The following is a 19958-nucleotide window of genomic DNA, read 5'->3' on the forward strand; positions in this document are numbered from 1 at the left end:
CCGATCCATGGTTCATCCTGTCCATTTGGAGGACCACTGGATTGGAAACAACAGGCCGCCCGCCAGCCCTCTCCTCCCACCAGGGGCACATCTCGTCCCTGCCCCTCACCCTCCCAGAAGGAGGCAGTCAGGCAGGCAGGCGGAGGGGAGCGAGGAGCAGAGCAGATGCGGGGACAATTAAAAAGCGGGTCTCAGGGTTAGAGGTTGAGAGGTGGGAGGGGCTGGAATGGGGCCCTGGCTCCAGGGGAGAAAAGGGGAAAGAAAGAGCCCAAGTTTATTAATCCCAATGAAATAGTCTGGCGCCTGGGTCTGTGAAGGTAAGCTGATGATGTTTCAGATGACAACGTGCTGACATGGGGCAGGAGGAAGAGGAAGGAGACTGGGGGTGCAGTCAGGAATCTCTTGGCAGCCATGGGAGTTGGGTGCTTTTAACCAGCAGAGGCTGGCTGGGCACAGGCTGTGGATGGCAGAAAGAACCTATCCTGGCCTGGGGCAGCCATCCTCCAACTGGAAGGAAATAACCTCTGCCCTCAAAGGACATCAAGTTGACAGTGAACCATGGGTTCTCACATCAGGGAGCTCCCATCCAAGGGGAAAGGGTGGCTCCTGCCCTGTGGGTGCCTTAGCCAGAGGGGGGAAGCAGGCCTTATCCTTAGGGTGATCCCAATCTGATGAGATGTAGGTCCTAGCTATAATTTGTCAAGTGCCTGCTGCCTCTGGCTTTCGCTGATGTTATCCTCACAACTATCTTGGAAATAAGTATGGCCAGTCCCCATTTTACAGATGTGGAAATGGAGACTCAGAGAAGGTTCCTTACTCAAGTCAGCCAAGATCATACAGTTATTGAGTAGCCACAGCCTTGCTCTTTCCCCCAGAGGGCATTGCAGCAGCAATCAGAGGCAGCTCTAGAAAATAAAGAGTGGTGATGCCTCTGGGTGACACAAATTTGGGTTTTGGAAAGACTGCCTACAGCTGAGTCCAGCTTTCTCCCTGCCTCTAAAGGGCGGACTGTGGCGCTGAGGCCGCGCCGGAACCTAGGCAGTTGAGCACTGCCATCTAGTGGCCACCAAGGCCCAGTTCTCTTCCTCAGAGCTGGGTCAGGGATGGACAGAGTGGTGCTCAAGGAGCCAGCCAGAGAGACCCATGTTCTCTTCATCCCACCCACGCTTGCTGCCCAGCATGCTGTGCCAGGTACTGGGAGAAGGGTAAGGGCTCAAGCAGAGCCAGTTGGCAGCAGTCTAGTGGCAAAACAGCCACTTGAATTAGAGGCTAGCAAATCTGGAAAACGTTGGGCACCTCATGTATGAGTTGAGACCAAGTATGGTGTTGGTCTGTCCTGAGAGGCATTTGAGCCCTGTAGGCAGAGGGGCATCCTGGCTGATTCTGACACAGGAGGGGAGGACAGGGCGTAGGAGGTCATCTTATCTCTACCTCAACATGAAGTGGGGCACAGCTTGGCTGAAGGCCCTGTGGAGGGGCATCCAGGCGTCCTCTCCCCATGGCCCACAGCTTTCTGCTTTGTGAAGTTGGTCTAGGATTTGCCTGAGGATCCAGGTGTTGAAGCCCTCAGGTTGGGAAGCAGGAGAGGCAGCACCATGCAGATGGGGCCTAAGCCAGTCCAGGAGGATGCCAATAGCGGTGGAGGCTGGGAGCTGTGTCTGCCAGGGGCAGGTGTGCATTATAGCGTGATCTAGAACTGAGAGAGAGAATGAAAGAGAGAGAGAGAACATAACTGTCTAACAATAGGGCTTGGTTAAATGAATGTGTATAGAAGAAAACCATGCAGCTGTTAAAATGATGATGTAGATAAATATTTATCCATATGGAAAAATGTTTACAACATATTGTTGAGCGAAAAAATTACATAATAATTTATACAGCATGAGCCCACTGGTAAAAACATGAATTTATGTGTGTGGGGGGAAATCTGGTAGTGTTTATCTCCAGGTGGCAAAATTATGCCTAATTCAATTTTTTAGTTTTAACTATGTTCTCTGATATTTTCTACAATGAATGTATAATAGAAATAATGAAAGTTGGGCACACAACCATGACCAAGTCTGTCTCCCTCATTGGTTCTCTGTGTGGACATCTTTAGACAGGTAAGGGCTGAGTGCAGGGATGGGTCTGAGGATCAGTGGGGGTTGAAGATGGAGCGAGAAGCCTGGGCCTATGACAGGGGCCCAGGGAGGTGGCTGAAGCGGGTGAAGGTGGGCCTCCACCTGCTGTTGCTGAAACACTCCTGTGTCTCACACACGCAGGTACAATTCACTGCACGACACTGACAAGCACTCCCTGCTCTCCTTAGGTCTTTTCCCTCCAGGACTGCTCGGTGCTCACTTCAACCAGATTTCATTTAAACAAGCAGAGGAGGCTGCAGACTGTGACTTGCCCGGCAAGCTGGAAAAGCAGCCACTCCTAGCCATAGAGAGGAGAGTTGGGACAAGGATTTGTCCCCAGTCTTGCTCTTCCTTTAACAAGCCCTGTCCTTCCACAGCTCCCCCACCCACAACAGGATCAAAAGTCACTGAGCACCCCCTCCTCAGGATTCCCTCCCCATGAAACTGCTCAGGGCCTGGGGTCAGATGTGGCTAAGACTGAGGGACTCTTACCTCCTCTCTTTGTGCTGAGACTCACACAGAAGATGCTGGGGAAGATGCTTTTCATTTGGGCATGTTATGGGCTGCCTGCTGGGGTTCCCCCTGTGAGCCCCAGCTTAGGAGCCTGAGCTGCCTCTGAGAACTGGGCAAGGGGTGAGCAGCCAGGCCTTGTCCGCAGAGCTGGAGACCTGGCAGTGCTAGGCTGGCCACCCCCAGGGTACTTCCCCTCATGCCCACTGGATGACTCACCTTGGCACAGATACAATGGTTGGGGGTGGGCACAGAGCCTGCTCCCCGCTGCACTCCAGCCCCCATCAGATGCTTTCCGAGAAGCTCTTTGAGCAGTGGGCTTGGGCTTCACCCTGCCTAACAGCCTGACATCCTGGGATAAAAACAGCACAATCCCTGGGGGCCGCCCTCACTGTGTATGGCACCCTCACCGGGGGTGGAGAACAAAGCTCCATTCAGCAAGTGCCCAGGAGAAGGGATCAGAGGCTCAGGCATGGACAGTGGGCAGAGTGGGGGTAGAGAGAGGAAGGCTGCCCACTTCCCAGAAGTCCAAGGACACAGATAGGTGGGGGTCCTTGGTGGGGTGCTGACTTCTCAGGACCAGAGTAAAAGGGGTAAATGAATTTCAAGTCTCAAAGACCAACAGGGCCCAGGCTCCAGGATCCCAGTTTGGAAGCAATGGCTCGTGGGTTCCCAAACCCACCCATCCCAGAGGCCTTTCCATCTTCTCAACCTGATGTGTGGGAACTCAAAGAAGATAAATCTGCAGAGTGAGAGTGAAGTAAGGGGTGGCCAGAGAAACAGGGTACTGCAGGAACAAAGGTGAGACTAAGGACAGCCAGCTCATTCATAACTGCTTTGTGGAGTTGTCAAGGCCTGGGTTCTAGGAGGGGGTGCATGGAGGCTGGGCATAAGAGGGTGAGCCCAGTGAGACAGGCAGGGGCTTAAGAGAGGCCCAGGGAAAGGGCCAAAGAGTGCAGTGCCTGCCCCCTCTTGCCCTATCACATCCCCCAAGTTCCTTTCATCATCCCCCCCACTGCCAGATAGAGGCCTCAACTGACCCTCCAAAAGAAAGGCTGGTGTCCACTTCCAGCCCACAGCCCCAGAACTCCAGGGAATGGGAAGAAAGCAGGAATACGGGGTGCCTGTATACAGAGGGAGGGACTCCAGCAATCTTTTGGGAATTGGGCTTGACAGGATGGAACAGGTTTGTTCCTTTTTTGTGTGTTTGTTTTTTGTTTTGTTTTGTTTTGTTTTTTGTTTGTTTTTTTAAATATATCTTTATTGATTTCAGAGAGAGGAAGGGAGAGGGAGAGAGAGAGTTGAAACATCAATGATGAGAGTGTCATTGATCAGCTGCCACCTGCACACCCCTGACTGGGGATCGGGCCCACAATCTGGGCATGTGCCCTGACCAGGAATTGAACCAAGATCTCCTGGATCCTAGGTCAATGCTCAATGGCTGAGCCACGCCCGGCCGGGCTGTTTGTTTTTTAATCCTTACCTGAGGATATTTTTCTCATTGCTTTTCAGAGAGAGTGGAAGGCAGAGAGAGAGAGAGAGAGAGAGAGAGAGAGAGAGAGAGAGAGAGAAACATCCATGTGAGAGAGACACATCAATTGGTTGCCTCCTGCCTGAGCCCAGACTGGGCCGGGGATTGAGCCTGCAACCGAAGTACATGCCCTTGACTAGAATCAAACCCAAGATCCTTCAGTCCTTGCACTGACACTCTAACCACTGAGCAAAACTGGCTAGGGCCAGGTTTGTTCTTGTCAAATTCCCATTTACTTGAAGGAAGAGTGCTGAGTGAGGGAAGGCCTGGGTTATGGGACTAAGAGTTAGAAGGCAGATTAGAGGTCACCTGGTACAGCCCTTTCTTGACCCACCTTCCTAGAGAGAGGATCTCCTTGCCTAGTGATCAGGCCTCAGACCCAGCATCTGGCCCCAGACACTGCCCACTAGTACCTCTGTCTGTGGCCAGGCTGGATCTGGCATGCCCAGGAGGCCCTGCCTCTGGTCACAATGACTTCAGTGGGGTGAGAGTAGCTCTCCCTGGGGCTGGGCTGCAACCCAGCCCCACCCCCTCAGGCTATGCCAGGGGGTGTTTCCAAGGACAATCTGGGCTGTGCCAAGCCGGCGCCCTCCTCCATAAAGCCCTCACATCCCAGGAGCCCGCAGAGCCAGGCCAGGATGGAGAGGAGATGGGCCACCTCAGCTGCCCGCCGCTCCTATGTCTCCTCCTCAGAGATGGCGGTAGGGGGCCTGACTCCCAGCCGCCGCCTGGGTCCTGGCACCCGCTTCTCCCTGGCTCGAATGCCACCCCCACTCCCAGCCCGGGTGGACTTCTCCTTAGCCGGGGCACTCAACACTGGCTTCAAGGAGACACGGGCCAGCGAGCGGGCAGAGATGATGGAGCTCAATGACCGCTTTGCCAGCTACATTGAGAAGGTGCGCTTTCTGGAACAGCAGAACAAGGCACTGGCTGCGGAGCTGAACCAGCTGCGGGCCAAGGAGCCCACCAAGCTGGCTGACGTCTACCAGGCTGAGCTTCGAGAGCTGCGCCTGCGGCTTGATCACCTCACCGCCAACAACGCCAGGCTGGAGGTCGAGAGGGACAATCTGGCACAAGACCTGGGCACCCTGAGGCAGAAGTGAGGAGGGGACCTAGGAGAGGAGCCTCATGAGCAGGGAGGACTGAGCCCCTAAGAGGAAGTCTCTGAAGGCCTGCAGAGACTCAGGCCTGGGACCCTGCCTCCCTGCTCACTGGTTTCCACACCTGTGGGAAGGGAGGGCTGTCCTTGCTCCCTAGAGGATGGGAGGGACTGGGAGAAGGCCCAGAGCCTCAGGGATTTGATTCCCAAAGACCTTCTGCCAAGAAAAAGGGTACTCTCAGCACCTGCCCACTGGGGAAGTCTGTGCTAGAGCAGTCAGGGACCCCAGCAGGCAGGGTCTGTGTGTTTCATTCAGGGTGGGGCCCTGTGACTGTGGATGGGGAGCTCACCTATTCTGAGCCCAGATCTGAATAAAGGAGGAATTGGAAGGAACGGCTGGTGTGCACTAGGAGGACTGGGCTCTGGGGTAAAGGGAGTGGGAGAAAGAGCAGGAAAATCTGGCTTCAGAACACAGGTGACTCTGTCACCAGCTTATGATCCTAGTCAAGCCATCTCAACTTGCACAGCTGTGAAGCAGAGATCTTAATAAAACCCATTTCCAAAGGCCAGAGGGAACCCCAGGGGCATGGTGCTTTGCTGAGCCAACTGTGCATGGGTGTGTGCCCCCAAGTGCAGGAAGACGTGTGTGTACGCATGCATGTTACAGTGAGTGTACATTGGTGGAAGCTCCTGTGTGAGCAGGAGCAGGTGTAGCAACCCTGATAAGGCACCTTGGTAATGAGTTAAAGCAAAGGCCCTCATCTGTTCACCTTCCTGGCCAAGTCTCTCCTTCTGCCACTCCACTAGTCCTGGGGTGGGCGGGTGGGGTGTCTCTCTGGCAGTCACCCCCAGGGAGATTGGGGCAGGGGTCCAAGAGTCCTCAGAAGAGCATGGACCCAGAAATGTGTCCCTCTACCTCAGGCTCCAGGATGAAACCAACCTGAGGTTAGAGGCCGAGAACAACCTGGCTGCCTATCGACAGGTCAGAGGGCTGGAGGGGTGGGGCGCAGGAGTGGGGAAAGGGTTGATGACAGTCCACCCAAACACAGCCCCCAACCAGCCTTCCTGAGCATTGTGCTGCTCCCCCAGCCCCAGAAGCGGGGGAACAGACAAGGCTAGGGAATGGGGGAAAAGAGTCTGGGGTCAGAGTGGCCTTTGCCTCCTCCCTACTCTAGGAGGCAGATGAAGCTACCCTGGCCCGTCTGGATCTGGAGAGAAAAATTGAATCTCTGGAGGAGGAAATCCAGTTCTTGAGGAAGATCCACGAGGAGGTAAAGCCGGACAGAGGGAGGAAAGGCCAACACAGAGATTGGAAATGAGAGGGTGGTGGTGGGGAACTGAGGAAGACAGAGGTAGAGACAGACAAGAGAACATCAACAGCCCCTGGTAAAATGCACATACACACACCACTTACAAAAGCCTTGTGGCCTTATTTTTTCCTCACTACAGCCCTGTGAGATAGGAACCCTTTCAGTATTATCTACTTTTCACAGAGGACACTGAAGCTCAGAGAGGTTAAAGAACTTGCTAAACTCACACAGTTAGTCTCTGACTCCATTCATTCTGCCATCTGTCTCCATTTAACCAAGAACCATTCATAACAAAAAAGATCCCGCCGAGCTCTGACCTCGGATCGTGGATTCAGCATTCATGACCCCATGGAACCTGGAGGCCTGCGGGCACACTCACACACAGTGACTCAGGCACTCTTTCATAAGGACACAGGCACATTTTCAATGCTCCTGCCTATCCAGGCCTGCGAGGAGGACACCATGAGACCCGGAAATACCCCCAGCCTTCCCTAGCCTGGGCCACACACTTCCTCCAACTGGGACTGTCCCATTTGCCTCAGCCAGCATCCGTATCTGACAGGCAGGCAGAAGAGGGCAAGATGCTACAGGAAAACTCCAATTGCAGCCTGGGCTCTGAGCCCTGCTATCCTTTTCTCACCCCGGTCAGGAGGTTCGGGAGCTCCAGGAACAGCTTGCCCGGCAGCAGGTCCATGTGGAGCTGGATGTGGCCAAGCCAGACCTAACAGCAGCCCTGAGAGAGATCCGCACCCAGTATGAAGCAGTGGCATCCAGCAACATGCACGAGACAGAGGAGTGGTACAGGTCCAAGGTAGCCCTGACTGTGGGCCAGCCTGCCTCCTCCAGGCAGCCCTCCTGGCTCCATACAAGAGAATTAGGAAAGGAGGGTGGAGGGAGATGGGAGAGGATCCTCTCTGGGTGACTGACATTCACCGGAGAAGTGAGGTGACTTGCCCTGGGACACACAGGCAGCATTACTTCCAATAACAACTTAATGCTACTATTACTATCATTATTTGACAACACTGTTCTGTGCCAGGCTTTGTGCTTTGCACAGATTATCTTACTATGAAGTAGGTACTGTTCTTTTTTTTTAATATGTCTTTATTGATTTCAGAGAGAGGAAAGGAGAGGGAGAGAGATAGACAGGGTAGGTACTGTTCTTTGATAGATGAGCAAACTGAAGTCCAGAAAGGTTAACTAATTTGCCCAGTCACACAGCTTCTATGAGGTAGAGCTAGATTTCCAACCCTAGCCATTTCACTTGGGAGCTTGCATTCTTTCTTCCTTTTTTTAAAAAAAAAATATCTTTATTGATTTCAGAGAGAGGGAGGGAGAGGGAGAGAGAGAGTTGAAACATCAATGATGAGAGAGTCATCATTGATCGGCTGCCTCCTGCAAGCCCCCAACCGGGGATGGAGCCTGCAACCCGGGCATGTGCCCTGACTGGGAATTGAACCACGATCTCCTGGATCCTAGGTTGATGCTCAACCACTGAGCCACGCCCGGCCAGGTGGGAGCCTGCATTCTTGATGCCTCTGCCATCTGTGTCCTGGGTTATTGAGCATCTACTGCATGCCAGGCACTGCCTGGGCTACAGAGACATGTCTGACCAGGAAGATGTGGTGCGCACCCAAGTATGGTGTCTACAGAAAACACTGCAGGGCAGAGTCTATGTGCAATGTGGGGACCAGGAAGGAGATCATAGAAGGGAGGGCACTTGGACTAAGCAGGACTGGCAGGCTATGAAGAGAAGAGGGAAGGGGTATTCCGAGTGTAGGACAGAGCGTGTGTAGAGGCCTGGAGGCAGAAAGGCACAGAGAAGTGGGGCCCAGAGATGCTGGCCCAGGGCACTGAGCTAAGGAGTGTGAGTGGCAGAAGCCAGTGATGGTTGTGAGTAGATTGAAGCCTGCTGGACCCCTGAGGGCTTCACTGCAAGCTGGGGGAGGGAGGGCTATTAGAACCCAAGTGTCTGCTCAGCAGAGCCCATTACTGTCTATGGTGGGGGGAAACAGGGTTCAGTCCCATAGATGGAGCTGCCAGTGCAGGAGATTCTGGGTTCTGTGGCAATACTGTTCACTCATTTATTCCCTGACCAGGCATTGTGTTAAGTGCTGAAGACTCAGCAGTGGCTTCTGTGTCCCCTATCCATGGGTCACAGTCGCTGGGAATAATCTCACCCAGGGCCAATGTCTGGGGTGACCTGGACCGCAACCCTGGGGTCCTGCCCACCTCCCTGATTTTCCAGAGACTGTGCCTTCTCACGGGCCCACACAGCTCCCCATATGTGGCTGCAACACCCTCCCCCCCTCAGCATAGGGCCCTCTTCCCATGTAGTTTGCCGACCTGACAGACGCCGCTGCCCGAAACACCGAGCTGCTGCGCCAAGCCAAGCACGAGGCCAACGACTACCGGCGCCAGCTGCAGGCTTTGACCTGCGACCTGGAGTCCTTGCGTGGCACGGTGAGCGTGAGCCGGGCCCGAGGCAGGCGGGCGGGGGCATCGAGAGGAGGCTGGCGAGCGGGAGGAGGGGACAGGGCACCCCTGGGGATGCTGGAGGAGGGGGGCCAGGGGCGGGGCCAGGACTGGGGGCGGGGCCAGAGCGGGGCGGGGCGGGGCCTCGAGGGACAGGCTGGCTCCGCCCTACAGAACCAGTCCCTGGAGAGGCAGATGCGGGAGCAGGAGGAGCGCCACGCGCGTGAGGCTGCGAGTTACCAGGAGACCCTGGCCCGACTGGAGGAGGAGGGGCAGACCCTCAAGGACGAGATGGCCCGCCACCTGCAGGAATACCAGGACCTGCTCAACATCAAGCTGGCCCTGGACATCGAGATCGCCACCTATAGGAAGCTGCTGGAGGGCGAGGAGAACCGGTGAGCCCCGACCACAGCCCTGGGGAATCCGCCCTGCTGCTCCTCCCTAGAGTCACTTTGTTCCCTTCAGGGACTGCCTTATTCAGCCTTGTGTTCTGCCCCTTCCTATTCCAGTGCCCAGCACAGTGCTGGCATAACACTCAGTAGGTATTCAATAAATGTTTGATGAATGAGTGAACTGATTCAATTCAACCAATGTTGATTAGGTCCCAGGGCAAAGACTTGGGTCACCTCCCCTAAACTAAAAGGCTCACCACCACCCCACCCTCCCAACAAATAATGGATTTCTTTTCCCCCGACCTATCTTTTGTGCCTCCTCAGAACTTTCTTTGCCACTCCCCTCCCCCCCAGCCCACCCCCATCAAAGGTGATGTTCACAGATGATACCCAAGCCCCTTGCAGACTCTTGGAGCCCCATGGAGCATGTTGGCTGCTGAGAAAAGTTAGGAAATTCGCTCCTCAAGGCTGTCATGATAAACCTGGACCAGGACCTGGACTGTGATGTCCTTGGGCATCTTGGTCACCCCTCACCTCTGCTGTTTTTCAGCATCACCATTCCTGTGCAGACCTTCTCCAACCTGCAGATCCGAGGTCAGTAGAGCAGAGCTGAGTGGCCAGGGTATTCGATTAATGCCCCCTCCCCCAGGCCTGTGAGCTGCTGCTCTGGCCTGGGGCTGAGAACCTGGGTAAAAGGGTTCACAGCTCTCCTTGAGGGCCTCCAAAGTTCACCACAGAGTTTCTCGCTAGAGCAAACTATCCCAGGGCATTTCAGGTGGGGCTTGCAGCCACTCCTGTCTTGCTCTTCCCTGTGTCCTACTTCCATCCCTGCACCCCATTCCCTACAGAATTGGGTGAGGGGCTCAGCCTCTGTCCTGTCTGCAGATCCCTGAACAAGCTCTGCCCATCTGAGTGTTTTATGTTTTTGTTTTTTTAACTGCTTGTCACTACAGGGGGCAAAAGCACCAAAGAAGGGGAAGGTCACAAGGTCACAAGACATCTCAAAAGCCTCACAGTACAAGTTATACCAATTCAGGCTCACCAGATTGTAAATGGAGCCCCGCCGGCTCTAGGTTAGCTGCCTTCCTCTCAGACACAGTGCTTTTCTCCGCTTGGTAGGAAGGGAGCCTCACCAAGTCCATGTTCCCCATCCTCTTGGGCTCCCTCCTCCCAGGTTTCCCTAAAGGGCCAGCCTGTGTCATCTTCCCAGCAATGTGAGTGCCCAACCCAGGACTTGGCACAGACAGGGTAAATGTAGGTTAAACTAGCAGAGCTGGCTGGTGTTCAGGGTAATATATGCTCAGATGAGATGCTCTGGGGCCTCTGAGCAAATGCCAGCCTCTGCCTCACCTCTTCCCTGTCACTGAGAGGGCCCCTAGGGTCTCACTGCCCAGTGGCCAGGCTCTTTGCTTGTTTTGTCTTTCCCCACAGCTCCGTTTTTCAGCTTGATGCTGATTCAGCCCAGAGGATTATTTCCCCCTGGACTGCTGCTCTTGTAGTGTATAAAGTTTTATGTTCCCTGCTCTTAATTTTAAATATTAGTGAGTGTGACATGTTATATTTTTCTCTCTGAGGGGGGGAAGCTAAATTACTTCTTATTTGTATGTGGCCCTCAGATGATTCTCAGCTATGGGGAAAAATTCTTCTGGGCTAGAAACACAGGAATACTAGATATGTGTGTCTCAGGCTTTAGTTTAGCATCAGAAAGGTTAACCAGGGGGACCAGCTAGAGGTAATATGCCAAGTCCCTGGGTCATTATGGCCCAGAGGCTTGGCAGAGAGAAGTAGAAAAGGGGAAAAGTGACAGGAAAGGGACCCACATGTATTGAGCCAATCGCTTAACATACATTATTTCAGTTAACTGACTGCACTCCCACCTAGAGAAGTAAGCACCATCATCCCTATTTTGCAGATGAGGAAGCTGAGGCTGGGAGAGGTAAATTAACTTGCCCACAGTTGTGTGGCTGGTTAGTGGCTGAGCTGGGGCTCGAGCTGTGCCCTGCCTGATTTCAAAGCCCACGTGCTCCTTCCTTGGCACAGTGCTGGGTTGTCAGAAAGCCAGGTGCACCTGGCCAGCATGGCTCAGCGGTTGAGCATTAACCTATGATCCAAGGGATCTCGGTTTGATTCCTGGTCAGGGCACATGCCCAGATTGCAGGCTCGATCCCCAGTGTGGGGCATGCAGGAGGCAGCTGATCAATGAGTCATTATTGCTGTTTCTATCTCTCTCTTCCTCTCCCTTCCTCTCTCTAAAATCAATAAAGATTTTTTTTAAAAAAAGAAAAAGAAAAGAACGCCAGGTGCCAGGCAAGGGCTTACAGAGGGACTGAAATGCAGCCGGGCCAGGAGAGCAAGCGGGCAGTGGACAGAGCAGCCAGGACTTGCCCAACTCAGTGGGGACTTGGGGGTTGCCAGCCCCCTTGGAAGAGCCTAGGCCCTCCCTGCCTGGTTGGATAGGCTATTGTCCTCATGATTTGGGTGTGACAGGAAGCCAGCAGTGGCTGAGGATGTCTAGTGCCCTGAGTGCCCACAGAAGGCCTCTCCTCACATTTACAGAAACTAGCCTGGACACCAAGTCTGTGTCAGAAGGCCACCTCAAGAGGAACATCGTGGTAAAGACTGTGGAGATGCGGGACGGAGAGGTGAGGAGAGCAGACCTGAGATTCTGGCCCCATCAGGCTCTGGCTGCCCCCAGGAATTCTTGAGGCCAGGCTCTGGAATAAAGCCTGAACTGGCACATAGAAGGTTCTTGAGAACTCGCAAGGGCTCCGCAGGGAGGTTCTGAAAGAGGGGAAGGAACCTGGATGTAATTCAATTTCCCAGCCCCTCCACTGGCAGTTCTAAGGGGAGCCTGGGTGACTAGACCACTGGATGGGATCCTGACTCAGGCTTTCTCCCTTTCTCACCCTGACTCAGGTATCCCCAGCGCCAGACGTGGGGGAGAGAGAAAGAAAATTCAAGTTAGCAGTTTTCACTCCCAACTTTCCATTTCCAGCTTGTTTAAAGGAATCTTCCAGAGAGGAGTGGGAAAAGGGATTTGGCATAACCCACTCCCCATCACACCAGCAACAGTACTAGCTAATTTCACACCATCAGCTCACCATGTGCTTGGCATAGTGCTAAATGATTTACAGGTGTGATCTCATCCCCCCCCCCTGACTGCTGCATGAGGGGATTCTGGTCACTTTCATAGAAAAGAAAGACCCAGGAAGGTTGAGCACTTGCCCAAGGTCACGTAGCCTGGCAGTGATGGACCCAGGGTCTGGGTGAGCTCCTAACTGTGGCACTGTGCACCTTCTCTGCCCCCTGCAGGTCATTAAGGAGTCCAAGCAGGAACACAAGGATGTGATGTGAGGAGGGAACCACCTGGTGGCCCTGTCCATACCCAGAGGGGTCTGCAGCAGGAAACAGGATAGTTGTCCCTCCTCTGATAGCTAATTTCCCCAGACCTGAATTCCCACCCCCACCCCCACCGCAGCTGCTCCTCTCCCCACTCCATCTCTATGCCAGCTTCTGCCCTAGGCTCGATCAGCATTAGGCCTGCTAGACAGCACCCACCGCACTCCCAGCAACTCCTCCTAACAGAGCACTGACCCCAAAGGGACAGCCTGGAGGGGCATGGCAAGAAGCTTGGGTTAGAATTGGGAGGAAAGAGAGAAGTTGGGGAGGGCCTGGAGACCTAATAAATCACCCTCCATGGCCTAATCCCTGTTGTCATGGCAACTGTTGCCAGAGCTGGAGGTCTCTGGGCTATCTGGGAAGTGGGCCTTTGAGTTTCCTCAGGCTGCTGGAGGAAAACCGAGACTCTGAGACAGGAAGGGGAAGTCTCTGCACGCAAGGTGGCCCTGGCCAGAGGCTCATTCTTAATCTAAACGGACCCTGCCCAGTCTGAAAGCAGGCGAGGGTATCCTGCCACCTGGAGTCATCAGCAGACAGAATTCCTGGCCTGCCGATTCCAGAGGGGCCTCCTGAGTGATGATTCAAGCGCCTTGGCCTCACTGAGCTGCCACGTGGGCAGGTGGGAGCTTGATTCTCAGCACTAGGGGATCTTCGTATAAGTGGAGAGAGAAGTGATGCTAGGAAGTAGAGGGGACTGCCTGGCCCCTAGATGTCAGTACGTAGAGGTCAAGTCCAGGAGGACTTTCCCCATATAGGCTGGGGGAGGGAGGCAGGTAGAGACGGAGGAGACAGTGGGATGATGCTAGACATCAGAGTTGGGGTTGTGGATGGACCAGTTACACTTGGCATCTGGGTCATGAGAATCAAGGAAGTGACTCGTCCTCTTGAAGATACTGAAATAGGAAAGGGGCTGCTGACCACAAGAGCAGGGCACATTTTGTCCCAGTTCCAAAGGCCCCTTTCTGCTGCATAATTCCCATCCACCCAAAGCCTCTGAGCCCCTGCAGCCGCTGTCTCCCAACCCCAGCAAATACAGCTGGGTGAAGCCAACACAATACACCTGCCTTTCTGCACCCCACAGTCACCTGATGCTTTTCCCTAAACTGAGGGCCCTGTGGTCCCCTCTTACTCAAATACAAAATGTACCCCAGTATTTTAGCTAGCCCTCTATTTTGTAATTCCAAAAATTGAGGCATGAGCAGAGTGAAGCCCCTGGTTTGTGTTCCTACGGCCTGGACAGGAGAGTGGGGAGGGGCAGAGACACTTCCACCCAGAGCATCTGCTCTGCTTCCCACAGGAAGACTGTGGGGGGCATGGGGTTATCTGTGCCCAGAAATGGGACCGAGAGGACCAACTCCAGGGTGCCCCTCTTCCCTCTAAGGCCAAAGGGAGTGAGAAATAGGAATCCCTCTTTCCAAGACTTGGTGCCCTTTCTCTGACCGCCTCCTGCCACCCACTGATGCCTTTAGTTACTGAGGTAAATAAAGCCAATTGCTGTGGCCTCCTCCAGAGTGGACTCTGATCTGTTCAGAAGAAGCTGGGGCTGGGGGAAGAGGGCAGCCTTGGACAAGACACAACTTGCTTCTTGTCCCTGATCAACTCTGGAGCTCAACCCCTCATAGCAGCAGCCACATGACAAGTCCCACCTCCAACCCTGCTCTCCCATAGCAGTCCTGGTGCTTCCACTCCACCCCCTGGGGCCTTTGCTCCCAGCCCCTCTTCTTACCCCCAACCCCCAGCACAGGTGCAGTCTCTCAGAAAAGCCCTGAATTAACCTCCATTTTCCTCACCCATTTCCTCTCTTCTAGTCTTTACCTTTATTCCCAAACCTGCCATTTCTACCAGCCAGTCCCAGGACCAGGCTGGGAGGAAGGCAGAGAAGACATACAAGAGGCCCGCCCACTCTTTTCTTCCTTCCTCTCCCTGCTATCCCCAATTCAACCAGCACCCATTTGGCAATCTTCGAAGGCAAGAAAATAAAGCACCACAAACACTGTTCAATACCAAATAGGCCATTTAATAAATATTAGGTTCCCTTCTTCCGAATTCTCTCATCTGATGAAGTCAGAAGACATGTGCGCCTTGGCTACTCCATCATAGCCTCAGTCCCCATCTCCCACCTGCCTCAGGCCTCCCCACTTCCCAGATCAGTGTCCATGAAAATGGGGAGCAGGTCGTAACTAACAAATTTGTCCACACCCCCTTGCCACATGTTCTAGTTCGGGAGGCCCACCATCCTGAACAAACACACTTGAGCACAACTGGTCTTCAGAGAAAGGGAAGAGAGCCTAGGGAGAGAAGTTGGGACAAAAGCGAAATAAGTAACAGCAGCAGCGACAAAGGTGAAAGATGACAAAGACTGCAGTGATGAGCAGGTACCCTATCAGGGTGAGCTCCAAGGCGGAGCGGACCTCAGGGTCCGAGAGTGAGACCTTGTAGCGCCCTTGAGATGTCACTCCCAGTCGGAACCCAGCGACCCGCTCTCCCTGCCGCCAGCAATAATAGATGCCCCTGTCGTCGAGCTGCGTAAAGCGGATGTGGAGATGGTTGCCATAGTCGATGAATGCCCTCATGGACCTATTGACACCCTGCAGGTACCTTGTGCGATAGAAGCGCTTGCGGTCCTTGTCCCAAGCCACAGCATGTTCGGGCCGGGCCCCAGGACAGGAGATGATGAGTCTGTGACCCGGCTTCTGTTGGTGGTACTGAATGGGCACCTGGGGCACCCAGGGCCGTTTGCCCACTTTGGACACATAGTTTACAATGGACATCACGCTGTTCAAGGTCATGCTCTTATTCTTGCAGGGTACCATGCAGCTCTGAATCTGCAGCTCGGGTGTGTGGTCTCTGGCCTTGGCCTGAAGGTCTTTTGGCGCAGCCTGTGAACCACAGGACACCACGTCCTCAAGGGTTTTGTGGTAGCGTGGGGAGAGGTCTGGACTCTGCAGATAGCAGAGGCCAATGCGCCACTGCTCCCCACGCACCCCGCAGCGGTCACAGGGGGTCCACTCCCAGAAGGTGGTGAAGACATGGAGTTTCCCACGGTACTCGTCGACAAAGGGCTCTTGGCCCAGGTCCTTGAAGGTGGCCACCATTCCCTTACTACTCTGGATGTCCACATCGTAGGCATAAAAGTAGTCCCCCTTGCGAGTGCCACAGAAATACAAACCTGAGTCCTCGGGCTGGGCCCGGAAAACCAACAGGCTGAACATGCGAATGCTGAAGCGGACCAGCAGGTCACTGCCCGCCCGTACCTGGGATGCCTCTGTCAGCAAACGTCCATCAAAGTCCGTGAGCACTTTGGTGTGGCTGCTACTGATAGACTCCTGATAGTACCACACTACAGCAGACACCTCCTCGGGCTTACAGTGGCAGGGCAGCTCGAAGCTCATGTCGGCCAGGTAGGCTGCATTGTCGAACGTCAGGAAAGAAGGGCACGGGGTCCTCAGAAAAATGTTCTCCTTCTCCACAATTTCAAAGGCCTGGAGACTCCCCCATGCCCACAGCAGCACAATAGTGTGGGCCGGGTTCATGCCTGAAGGAGGGAAGGGGTCAGAAGGGCCAAGGAAAAACCAAGGCACTTAAAGGCCTATGGGGCTGCTAGAAATCACTGCCAGAGGAGGCATCTTTATGAGGAAAGGAGCAGCCAAGGAGCAACGATCTGCGGGGCAAGCGGCCAAAGGCAAGGCAATTTATTCCCAGCTGATGTACACGATGCCTGTCTAATGTGTCAGATGTGATCTCAAGGAAAAACCATTCTAGAACCTGGCCCTCTCTCTCCTTTCTAGAACACTGGCACTTGCCCAAGAATGGCTCAGAAGAAACTGGAATGAGAAGCAAGGGCATAGGAGCTAGACAGGGAAATCTCTGCCGTCCTGCTCCAGGCCTTGTCCTGCCTGTCTGGTGGAAAGGTCTTCCCTTTGGTTAATCCAGGAGTTGAAGGAAACCCACCAGCTTCACATCAGGCCACCTGAAGAAGCCTGGGAGGCTCGTCAGACCTAAATTGATGGCTTGGGGCTTTCCCAGACCCAACCTGCACAGGAACTCAGCCCCTGGAGGAAAATACTATACTTCAAATGAGGTAGCATTTGGCCATTTGTCATTTAAATGTCCATTCACTAGTTTTATGTTATAAATATTCTTGTTAAAAGCTATGGAGATCAGTATTTCTTTATTGTGGAAGAGTAAGGATTTTGTTTTTTCCTTTTGGGTGGGGCTGTAACTGGCATAGCCATTTGGATGGGCACATGCCCATCTTTCAGGGCTATGGGCCACAGGTTTGACAGATTCTGAGGGTAGGAAGCAAAGCTTTTTTCTTTCTTTTTTAATACTCACCTGACGATATTTTTCCCATTGCTTTCCAGAGAGAGTGGGGGGGGGGGGGAGAGAGAGAGAGAGAGGGAGAGGGAGAGGGAGAGAGAGAGAGAAATGTCAATGCGAGAGAGACACATCGATTGGTTGCCGACCAGGCCCAGGGATCGAGCCTGCAACCAAAGCATGTGCCCTTGGCTGGAATCAAATCCAGGACCCTTCATCTATGGGTCGACACTCTAACCACTGAGCCAAACTGGCTAGGGCGCAAAGCTCTTTTAACTTTCTGGGTGCTTGACCATCCTATGGATCTACACAGTTCAGAATATCAAGCCACCAAGGGACTAGAGAAGAGGGGAAGATTTGATTCTAGCTTTTGTTCTGAAGATTCCAAGTTGAGAAGGGAATTAGGCATGGGCTTATTAGTCCTGAAGTGCCCCCAAGGCAACCAAAATATGCCACCAGTAACCAGTGGGGGCCTCTGAAGATAACTGGTCCCATCAATCCACTTGGTACAGTGCTAGCAGTTCTTGTAGGAGTATCTCCTCCTCCTGGAGCCCACCAGGCTGCTCTTGCAGACCCTGTTCCTCCTGGCTGAGCCCTTCCTTCATGGGTCTGGGGGTGCCCATGGCCTGCAGCTTCTGAAACAAGCCCCTGCAGCTCGCTCTCTCTGCGTGGCTCATCAGGCTTAGGTTCAGGGCAAAGCGCCCAGTGCTGGCCAGGCTGCGCAAGATCCCCAGCACCACCAGCCGGTCAGCAGGCTTCACGTGATCAGCCAGTGCCACCAGCAGCTCCCCTAGTAGTCCAAATCCCACATCCATCCTGAAGAGGTGGCCTAGCTTGGGACCTCCGAGCTGCAGCAGGGCCTGGTAGCGCTCTGGCCCGCTCCGCAAGTATCGCCGCCAATCACGGTAAAACTCTGCTGAGGTCTTAGGCTGCAGGATTGTTTTTTCCTAGATGACAAAAGACGAAAAGGGAATCCAGAGCTCTTCAAGCTGCTCTGTGACAGTGAGAGTGAGGGAAGCCTGTGGGTTTTCATCTTAACTCTACTACTGCTCTCTGAGCACTGGGAAGACAATGGTCCATGTGGGCCTCATTTTCAGATGAGAGAGGGTCCCAAAGAACCCAGGTCATGATGTGAGATTCTCAGTTGTACCAGGATTTTCCTACTGATGAATGTGAGGGTAAGTCAGGATCTACTCTGAGCAGAGAAGAGGGGATGATGACTGAAAACCTCAGGAAGAGAGAAAGAACTTAAGGGGAGTGTTAAGGATCTGACAGGCTGGGTCTACATCCCAACACGGCCACAGGATCATTATACTATATAGCATATAACCCAGAGCAACCCAAATCTGATCTGTGAATGCAAGTCAAAGGACTGACTGAAAAGGACCTGCCTAGCCCAACTTTCGGATTTGTTCTGCCCAAGTTAACTCATCCTCACCATCTGATGGTTGCTCTTCTTTCTGGGATTGGAGACAGAAATCTGCTTCTGTTGGCTTAACATGAGAAATAAGGAAAAGGTATGTGTTGTAAGAAGAAAAGACTGGAGGTTTAGGGCAGAGAATCCTGCTGGGCCTCACCTACCTGGGAGATTTCGGTGGTTTCATCCTGAGATGTCCTTCCTGGAGTAGAGTGACAGTTCCAGGGCACAGTCCTCTTTTCTCCTATCTTGTCTTTCCGCTCCAGTGGCTTCAGATGTGATGCAAGGACAATACCCCTGCAGGCAAAGGACAAAGATTAAGGGATGGACTAAAGCTGTCTGTGGGTGTGAGGTGGCTGCACTTTGCATGATACAGGCTGAACCTGTTGGCAGGTCAATACGACAATAACAACAACAACAATAATCGCTGACAGCTTTTAAGCACTTCCCATGTCCCAGACATTGTGCTCAGAAATCTAACATGTAATAACTCATTTAATCATAGTAATGGTTACTCTCTTTTACAGATGAGGAATAGAGACTCAGAGAGGTTAAATAACTTGCCCAAGATCACACAGGTAGCAGAGGGCAGGACCAGTACTGAGCCCAGAATTGTCTGAATCCAAAACACATGCTCTTATCCGCTACTATTGACCATAACAGGAGGGCCTGAGAAAAATGACATTAAGCCAACCTGAACTCCTCATAGGAAGCCACCCTCTGCTCCACTGCCCGTAACTTGGCAGCATTCTCCCGCTGGTACTTCTCATCAGCAGTAAGTGCAGCCTGCAGCTCTTTCTCCAAAGCTTTGAAGTCAATGATGTCATTCCTTTCCATGGCCTGTGCCTGGGGAAGGCAAAGGGAATGGACATCAGTGAAAGGTCAGTATCAGGGGAAGGAAAATGGACTCTTGCCCACAAAATGACACAAAAGCACTCCAGATATCTTGTCACTTATATTGGGGGGTTTACGAAAATCTAGTTCTCTACAGAGTTACATACTGAGGACTTGCTTAAGATTTGTTGTCACTAAACATAGAGTCTGTTCAGTTTGGAGTCATGTCTTAATTTTGTTTTCTGCCTCTAAGAATATTTTAATATTGCTGCTTTTGATGAGAAAGCATTTGGATCTTATAATTCAGTCCCTTCACTCTTCCACATAGCAAATTATTGTGATAGAGAACTATTGTTAGCTACTCTTGAGCCCGGGGATAAGATTTCATCCATCATTAAATGTCTTTAATAAGAAAGGGTACTTTTCACCCAAACCAGATGCAATGACTGAGCAGGAAATCAAGAAGTGGCAGAGGAAGGGGCTTAATGATCCCTGTTCCCAAATCCCTCAGTCCTGCCCAGGACAGGTCCCTAGGTACTTCGGAGACCTCTTTA

General features: G+C 53.0%; 3 protein-coding genes across 4 annotated transcripts; 1 reads left to right on the forward strand and 2 right to left on the reverse strand.

Moving 5' to 3' along the window:
* Positions 1 to 4799: 4799 nt before the first annotated feature.
* On the forward strand, positions 4800 to 12791 carry GFAP (glial fibrillary acidic protein). Its single transcript, XM_016202019.2, has 9 exons — positions 4800 to 5260; positions 6182 to 6242; positions 6436 to 6531; positions 7220 to 7381; positions 8908 to 9033; positions 9220 to 9440; positions 9988 to 10031; positions 11994 to 12079; positions 12750 to 12791. Exons 1-9 carry the CDS (start codon positions 4800 to 4802, stop codon positions 12789 to 12791), a joined length of 1299 nt encoding a protein of 432 aa, XP_016057505.2.
* Positions 12792 to 14882: 2091 nt separating this feature from the next.
* FAM187A (family with sequence similarity 187 member A) lies at positions 14883 to 18803 on the reverse strand. 2 transcript variants are annotated; one of them, XM_087826576.1, is made up of 3 exons: positions 18735 to 18794; positions 17172 to 17192; positions 14883 to 16371 (listed from the first exon to the last, which is right to left on the reverse strand). In XM_087826576.1, exons 2-3 carry the CDS (start codon positions 17188 to 17190, stop codon positions 15125 to 15127), a joined length of 1266 nt encoding a protein of 421 aa, XP_087682702.1. In that variant the 5' UTR covers positions 17191 to 17192; positions 18735 to 18794; the 3' UTR covers positions 14883 to 15124. The 2 variants fall into 2 exon arrangements, with proteins under 2 accessions (XP_087682702.1, XP_087682703.1); XM_087826577.1 differs by lacking the exon at positions 17172 to 17192 and having other exon boundaries at positions 18735 to 18803.
* DNAAF19 (dynein axonemal assembly factor 19) lies at positions 17295 to 19407 on the reverse strand. Its single transcript, XM_016202023.2, has 3 exons — positions 19265 to 19407; positions 18735 to 18867; positions 17295 to 18100 (listed from the first exon to the last, which is right to left on the reverse strand). The coding sequence occupies exons 1-3, from the start codon at positions 19405 to 19407 to the stop codon at positions 17648 to 17650; spliced, it is 729 nt and encodes a 242-aa protein (XP_016057509.2). The 3' UTR covers positions 17295 to 17647.
* Between the last annotated feature and the right edge of the window lie 551 nt (positions 19408 to 19958).

Source organism: Miniopterus natalensis, chromosome 17, assembly GCF_054644295.1.
Source record: "Miniopterus natalensis isolate mMinNat1 chromosome 17, mMinNat1.hap1, whole genome shotgun sequence".
In the NCBI taxonomy this organism is placed as follows: domain Eukaryota; kingdom Metazoa; phylum Chordata; class Mammalia; order Chiroptera; family Miniopteridae; genus Miniopterus; species Miniopterus natalensis.

Bases quoted from the DNA above. Each gene is read 5' to 3' on its own strand.
- GFAP (XM_016202019.2), top strand. From the start codon at position 4,800: ATGGAGAGGAGATGGGCCACCTCAGCTGCCCGCCGCTCCTATGTCTCC. The intron at 6,532-7,219 runs GTAAAGCCGGAC...CACCCCGGTCAG, and splicing joins TGAGGAAGATCCACGAGGAG to GAGGTTCGGGAGCTCCAGGA. The intron at 7,382-8,907 runs GTAGCCCTGACT...CTTCCCATGTAG, and splicing joins AGGAGTGGTACAGGTCCAAG to TTTGCCGACCTGACAGACGC.
- DNAAF19 (XM_016202023.2), bottom strand. From the start codon at position 19,407: ATGGAAAGGAATGACATCATTGACTTCAAAGCTTTGGAGAAAGAGCTG. The intron at 18,868-19,264 runs GTTGGCTTAATG...CTTTGCCTGCAG, and splicing joins GCTTCCTATGAGGAGTTCAG to GGGTATTGTCCTTGCATCAC. The intron at 18,101-18,734 runs GTAGGTGAGGCC...TTTGTCATCTAG, and splicing joins AAACCACCGAAATCTCCCAG to GAAAAAACAATCCTGCAGCC.